The sequence below is a fragment of the Rhineura floridana genome, chromosome 10 (assembly GCF_030035675.1).
Source record: "Rhineura floridana isolate rRhiFlo1 chromosome 10, rRhiFlo1.hap2, whole genome shotgun sequence".
Taxonomy (NCBI): domain Eukaryota; kingdom Metazoa; phylum Chordata; class Lepidosauria; order Squamata; family Rhineuridae; genus Rhineura; species Rhineura floridana.
In genome coordinates this window covers 12760226-12768015 of record NC_084489.1, presented here as the reverse complement: position 1 = coordinate 12768015, position 7790 = coordinate 12760226, and the positions used below count along the sequence as shown (strand labels likewise).

Sequence of the window (7790 nt, the reverse complement as noted above, 5' to 3'; positions counted from 1 at the left end):
ATTTCAGTGTTATTCGGCCACAACAGTTTAAACCCACAGCAAATGTGTCCCCGAGTCCTGTTTAAATTACTTGGGTTTAAGCGCAAGACGGAATCCCTCAGCTGTGGCAGCTCTGACCCAGTGGAGAGGCACCGATTGTTTGGTCTTCCCATCACCTTCAGGTTTGCAGTTACCACAAGCATTTCCAGTCAGCTTCTACGGGTTTCCAAGCAGTTCTGGGCAATGCAGGAGGGCAAGTGGGGCACTGCCCCGCCAAGCTTAGTCTGCCCTCAGCTAGTCCCTACCTGCCTGCCTTTTTACTTGCAAGTAGTCCAAGGGGTGGCACTGGCTGTCAGCGTCCTCCTCCTCAGTCTCCATGTTGCCCTTATAGAACTCAGCAGAGAGAAAGATGGGGACAAAACTAGAGTTACTTGGCTCGGCCTGCCGTTGGCTCTGGCTCCACTTACTGCTGGTCTCCCTGCCTTCTGGCCTACCAGTCCCAATGAGCACTAACCACCACTGGTTTAGGAAACATGGTCATGTAATTCTCAGCTCATTGCAGGGCTAGATAATAAACACTATCGGCACTCTGCATCGCTAAAGTATCCAGAGTCAGTTCCAAAGAGCCCCATGCAACAAGTAGCAAAGGGATGCCACCCTTCTTTCACAGTCTCTAGATCATGCACGATAGATTTAGGATTGGGATATAAACTAGTGATGAACAACCTGTGCAATACCGAGGCTGCAGTCCTATGCACATTACCTGAGGGTAGGAGCGGACAGATTAGTTTATTTCTAATCTGCGTCAGTTTTGCACATATTCATTCATAAAACCATTCTGTCCTATTTCTGCATTAATCTGAGATTTTTAGAAATTGGCATGAAAACTCATATTTATATATGTATTTTATCACAAAATAATGTTTGAATATGTATTTTAACTCAATGTAAATATTGCTAAACATTTTATCCTAAAATACACATTTTAATGCTTTTTTATCTATTTTTGAGCACAGAACTGAATTGCAAGGTTCAGAGAAGCGAGGAGTCAAATTATCTTCCTGCAAATTAATCCAAAAGGTGCAGATCAGATTAGTTTACATCAGAATTCACAGAAATTAAATTCCTCCAGCATTCCTATCTGGGAATATGCTCCATTGAACACATTTGGATTTACTCCTGTCCCAAGTAAGGATTGCACTGTGAGAAGTAGGGACACTGCTGATACTCTTTATGTAACAACCCATCCAATTCCAAATGTATCTGTTTGGAGTAAAATCCCACCAATTTTACTGAATTACTTCCAAACAAGCATGCTGAGAACCACTACCAACATTTGCTGTTTGTTTTAATAATCATGGCAGTTTGGTGGACATGCTGAATCTGTTTCACAGTATCCTTATTCTGGAACAATAACCCTCAAACGTGTAAGCAGGATTCATCTATTGATTAAATCTTCATACTATGGAATTAGAAATCAAGAAAACTGAACACTTGATGTCAGTGGAGGCTACTGGCTCCGAAGTCAATGGGGCAATGAATCCAGTCTGGATTTTAGTCTGAACTTACAAGGAGATGTCCAAGGTGCTTTCACATACTTCAAATATTTTGGGAATAGGTTTAAACACCTTGGACAGCTCCTTGAAAATTCAAACTAGGACTTGGAGTGGATTCACTGCTCCACTGGCATCAGAGCCACCAGCCTCTACTGCCTGATGTATTGGACCTTTTAAAATATTGTGGTTTCAATGTTTTCAACTCTTTAGCTAGAAGCTTGCTTCCTCTCTCCCTAACTGAAAGCTGAAATGGTCAGGATTCCAACAAGGGTCCACAGGCCACAAAACAATAGGAACATAGGAAGTTACCTTATACTGAGTCAAACTATTGGTCCATCTAGCTCAGTATGGTTGACACTGACTGGCAGCAGCAGTCCAGGACTTCAGACAGGGGGCATTCCCAGCCCTAGCTGGACATGCTGAGGATTGAACCTGGCATCTTCTGCATGCAAAGCAGAGGCTCTGCCACTGAGCTACGACCCTTATCTCAGAGGACCATAGATCAGACATTGCCGCCACCACCTTGCGTCCCCATTCTGTGAGGTTCTTCCAGCATTACAGGTTGTATTAAAATGGTCAACAGAAAAGGGGTGGGGTGACCCTTAATATGTTGCTGAAAGAGGTCACATTCTATAAAGTTGGTAAAATCCTTTTGCTGTAATATTTCTTGACACGAGTACACAAAATTATGCTGCAGAGACTGGGCAAGCCACTGAAATCCACAAAATGCTTCCACTGAGCCTTCTGTGAAGTCTGAACATTTGTGCATACTCATGCACTAAGCTGGTTCAACAATAAAGCTGACCTCTTCTGTTTTGGCTCCGACATTCTTCACAGCAGTGACCCAAACTAATGGGACTGTTAATCTAAGAGAATCGAGGAAAACAACCTCAGGTTTCAGGCTATGACTTAAACAATGCTGTTTGAGGCAGTATTTCAGTATCTTGGTGTGTGGCTTTTCGCTCATTTTGGTCTTTGTATAATAAAATTCATATTCCCATTCAGAGAGCCTAGTTGGTAACAAGTCGGTTTTTATCACCCTCCTAGGACCTAGGTCTTCCAAATTGCTGTCTTCTAATATTAGGCAATAACTGTACACAGATACACTTAAAATAAAAACATTATCTGTATTAATTCTCATGCTCTACTGAATTTGCAGCGCTCTGCATTGAATAATAATCAAGAAAACAAAAGAAATGCCTCACATCTCACCTTTTATACCAAAATGCAGATAACAATAGGTGCCAACTGTGACTTCCCATTTGTATATTTCCCATTGAACAGATTCTTCCAAGCACAGGTAGGCTTGGTTGATACAAAGCCAGGGCAGCATGGTAGTCAGTTGTCTGTGGTGGGTTCCCACAATGTTCCAATAATGTTTGTTGATATATAAGATTGCTGGGGCCCCAGGTGTGCTCTGCGGCCACATCATGCAGCCACCTTGTTGAAGTCAAGTAGTTTGGGTATATACCCAGATGAGCGACCACCTGGAAATCTTATGCATACTATCTTAAGCCCCAGGAACGGCAGGATGTAAAAGCTCTACAATAGATAAATAGACCCAGATGGGCATGACCATGAGCTCTAAGTATGGCCCACAAACACTGGTGTCAATAGCACTCATAAGATCCTACCAAATTATGGGACAGGCAGAGGATCTTGTTACAGGATCCATCCACACAGTAATGTGTATGGATCAGGCCTGAGTAATATATAGAACAAGCCTGAGTTGAAATGGAGATTATGCTCCTCTTTAGTTTGGTACAGTGTTCAGCAAAGTAACACTGTGCTAAACCTCACCCTCACCACTTCCAGAGATCTTGACACTGTAGATGATGACAGCGAGATACAGATTACAGTTGCCACATATTAGTATACCAAGTCACCACAAATCCTCTCTAACTTCTGCAAGAAATAACAGAAGGTGGAACAATCCACAGTCATCTCCGTCGTCACTTTCCAAGGAGAAACCAAGCTACATGATCCATTGCTATCTTGACCCAAGATACTAGATACAACTCGAAATGCTTCAGATTTCAAGAGATCTTCAAAAACCAACCCAGTGCCAGCAAGCTGATATTTAAATTGGTTCAGTTCAAGATACACAAAGCGACTGTCTCTCAGTTTTTATTTTTGGTACTGTTCTATAATGTCAAGCCTGAATTGATACAATGGATTGGTGTGGACACTCCTAAACCATAATTATGAGAACAAGCCTAGGCAAACCTTGTGCTCATATGCTCCCTTCACCTTCTCCAGCACAGTGGCAAGGAGAAGTTCAGGGATTTTTGCTTCTGTTTTAGACCAACCATAGCTGTCATATCATCCAAATTTGGCAAACTGTGGTTACTCTTAGCTATGGTTTGTTGAAACAACTTCCATTCGTTTCAAACAGGGATCATGCAGGAGGAATTCCAGTGGATTATACCCAATAGTCTCAATGACCTGGGATCAGTATTATAAATAAAGGAATTAAAAGGATGAGGGTTGTATAATATTGCCCTTCTGTTTCTTTCATAGTGAACTTAATGCTGAAGTAGCCTAAACATGCTCAAAGCAACAAATATTTGTTTCAGTATTTATAAAAAGCAATCAAGTTACTAGCACATTATTGCCTCTTTTGCCTCTGTTAGGAAGGGAAATCTATACACAATACAACTATACACAGCCTCATATCTAGTGGTTATGATGCACCTTCAGATCAGCCAGCATTTAACAATAGACCTTGCAACATTTGGAGTCCTTTTGGCCATGCCAGACTTCTGAGCTACTCAAGCTCCATACATACCTTAACACAGGTCCCTCCAAAGAGGAATCTAACTCCATAACGTTTTATGCAAGCTAGTTTTCTCAGTTGTTTCTCATTTGGCCTTTTCAACAGGTCCAAGAATATTTGTGTGCCAAGTCTTGGCTTCTCTTGCCTTAGGTCAGTCATACAAATGGTGTCATCACTGCAGAGGAGTGGCGCAGTCCTTGAATTGCCGCATAAGGCCCCTGCTGAAAGTAATGGTGGTACCTAGGCATGTGAAAAGATGGGAACGTTGGGCCACTTCCCTGCATTGAGCTGGCAATGGCAGAAGGCGTTAGAGGCATTCCCAGGCGGCTGTATGGAGGCAGGGATCCTTGGATTGGGTGAGGAATCGGGGTGGCTATGGACGCAGTGCCAGAACCAAGAGCAGTCAAGGACTGCGGATGCTGGAATCCGGGGAAACTCGATGAGGACGAGACCCAGGAACTGAGGGACAAATTATCAGATGTGGTAAAAGCTGAGCCTGCAAGCAAAAAAAGGTGGGGGGGGGAAGTGACGCTTTACATACCAGCCATTTAATCCAAAATAGTGAACGATATCAGTAACGTGCTAACAATGCTACATGGGGTTCGAGGACAAAAAAAGGTATTGGCAGATGCACAGTAGACAGAGCTGATCTTCTTCAGGTAGCTGTTGCATATCAAACTGGTCACAGAAAGAAAATAATGCAACACAATGTCAGTAAGCACAGGGAAAGAGGAAGCTGCCTTATATGGAGGTCAAGCCTCTGGTATATTTAGCTCAGCATGGTTTACACTGATTGACAGCAACTTTCCAGGGTTTCCCAGCGCTACCTACAGACAGCAGGACTAAACCTGGGACCTTCTCCATGCAAAACATATACTCTATCACTTAGCTAAGGCCCTTCCCCAAATGTTTGTGTTTTTTTTTGAATAATGCTGTTGAGGCTAATGTAACTTGTCTAGCCAGCATCCGCTTGGATGGCAGTTTAGGATACCTGTTACATACTGCAAGCAGCTAAGCAGTCATGGGTTTCTACACAGTGCATACTAAAGGTGTACACTAACCACAATACTTAGTTCGGACCCTGATTCAGTGTCTCAAGAAACAGCTTGCCTTGGTTCAATGTGCTTTGTAAACTGGCTCAAGGTCTGCTTCATTTCTCCCAATCACCCATAATAAAAAAAACTAAAACTTTTTTTTTTAAAGAAGTGGATGAAATTTGCAGACATACTAGTCCCTCCAGAGTGGGTAAACCTTGAAAAATTACAAGCACATAGGTCCAGGGGTCTTTGTGCTGGGCACCTTTACAAGTTTTTATTTTTGTTAAAGGTAAAATCTATAACTTTTTAACATCTGGGTGAAATTTGCAGACAAAGTTACACCTTCTGATGGCTTAAATCCTGCAAATTTCAAGATAATTCCAGTGATTTTCCCACAAGGACAGCCACTCCTCATCGTGACAGCTTCCAAAAGCTTAGAAACATAAACTTCTCTCTTGTAAATCTTCTCTGTCCCCCAAAGCCCTGGGATTGGAGATCACTGGTAAAATCATCCCTTCTGATTACATGATAGAATGGTCAGTCACCCTCCTGATCCTGGCATTTTCCTCAAGAAAGAACAGGGGATAGGAGACTGTTTCCAGCCAGTGGGTTGGATGCCTAGGTCCCCAACCTTCATGGGCCACCACCTGTCAGTCACCTGATGCCAGGTGAAATGTTGTATCTTTGCAAGTGCCACCAATCAGCTGACTGTCGACGCTGGAAAAGCCCTGTGCCTTTACAACTACCAATAATCGTGATGGTGCTTGCAAAGACACAGGGCTTTGCAGAAGCCACTGATCAGCTGGTTGGTGGTGCCTGCAAACCCCCCTTTGATCAGGGAACCACATATTATAATGAGGAGTGTATAAAATGGGGGTTATTCTCAGATTCCTCTCAAAGGATCATAGCATAAGAATCAATAATATGAGTGACCTCTATAATACAGGCCCTGTGTTTGACACCAAAGTCACAGGATGGTCGGAAGTGGTTTACTAATCCCAGGAAGACATGTACCAACAGGATTAACAATATTCATTAGCCCCACACCTGATATCATATATGACATAAGGTATAGAGCAGGTAGGCATGGCTTTGTTGAAACTGGTGAGGCCTGCCAGGCCTAAATTAAGCCAACGGGCCAAAGGTTCCCCACCACTGAGCTAGACACATGAGTTTCAACTTGCAAAAAGTTAATCCCTCTTTCCCTTCCCACTCTGGCATCTTCCTCATATGGTAAGTTTAGAGACACAGTTTTGCTTTTAGTACATGCTAAATGTACTGCCTTCAAGTCGATTTCAACTTATGGCGACCCTATGAATAGGGTTTTCATGAAGCTGAGAGGCAGTGACTGGCCCAAGGTCACCCAGTGAGCTTCCTGGCTATGTGGGGATTCGAACATTGAGGCACCCACAAGGTGCTTCAAAGATCCCTGCTTTGACTTGTGCAGGTCCTGCTTCCCATCAGAGAAGCCCAAAATATGTCTAAGGTGCCCTGCATCATTTCAGGAAATGGGATTTGTCTGAATCCAAAAGCATACCCCTAGCATATACCACCCAAGAAGTGATCGGTGAAGACTGAAGAAGAATCAAGCCATGCTGTGCAGGCTCAGAAGTCACATAGGCTCCAGATGTTCCCACTCATAGGTGGGGCATCCATACTTGCCATGAGAACTAGACTCTTCTATGTATGGGTACTGTATGCAACCTAAAGCATGGCCAGAGGGCCCCCCCCAACTAGGTCATTTTCGTTCTTCTTTCATGAGCATTAGATGATGCTCTGGAAACACCTGTATCTATATACTGAGTGAATGTTCGGTAACCAGGGTCAATGGCCACTTTGTGATTTTTTTAAAAAATACCTGAAATAAATAATAAAATGGTAGGACATGCACAAGGGCATGTACAAGTGAGGCACTCTGCATAATCGTATTCATGATGCCAGGATTGCGTGGAAGAAGAGGCGTCTCCTTTTTCCAAATTGTGGGTTAATTTTAAAGCAGCAAAACCAAGAGGCCCATAACCTGCATCTCCCCCTTAGATTCTCTGCAGGTTTGAACATCTGCTCTTCAGTAACCTACCTCTGTTTTGTGCTGCTTGGTTCTCCTCTCCCAGAACTTCATCCTCTGCACCATAGGTTCTGATGGGGGATCGTGCATAGGAATGCTTTTGAATAAGGCTCTCTACACTTTCTCTGTGAAAGACAACATTCCATATCAGTCATAGCCTGAAAGCCATCTATACACATATTTAATAACTCCCTCTAATCCTCATATGAAAGACATACAATGGTAGTATGAGCCTGGACTCTTTTGAACTAATAGTTGTTTTAGATATCCCATGAAGAAACCCCAGTAGCCTTGACCAAGGCAAAGTCTGGCTGAAGACTGACATTACGGGGTAGTCAATAAAATAACTAGCTAGGAGCATCCACTCCAGGTACCAT

At 43.1% G+C, this 7790-nt stretch overlaps 1 protein-coding gene across 3 annotated transcripts in view; it reads right to left on the bottom strand.

Annotated features, from left to right (window-relative positions):
* Positions 1 to 2648: 2648 nt before the first annotated feature.
* TBX20 (T-box transcription factor 20) overlaps positions 2649 to 7790 on the bottom strand; it is a 51562-nt gene continuing 46420 nt past the window's right edge. For 2 of the 3 annotated variants that reach the window (XM_061586784.1, XM_061586785.1), the window contains 2 exons: positions 7426 to 7538; positions 2649 to 4807 (listed from right to left, as the gene is read on the bottom strand). In XM_061586784.1, coding sequence (XP_061442768.1) covers positions 4467 to 4807; positions 7426 to 7538 — 454 coding nt within the window. In that variant the 3' untranslated portion in view covers positions 2649 to 4466. Of the gene's footprint in view, positions 4808 to 4832; positions 4990 to 7425; positions 7539 to 7790 lie in introns of those variants that run through there. The other variant, XM_061586786.1, reaches the window with a different exon arrangement.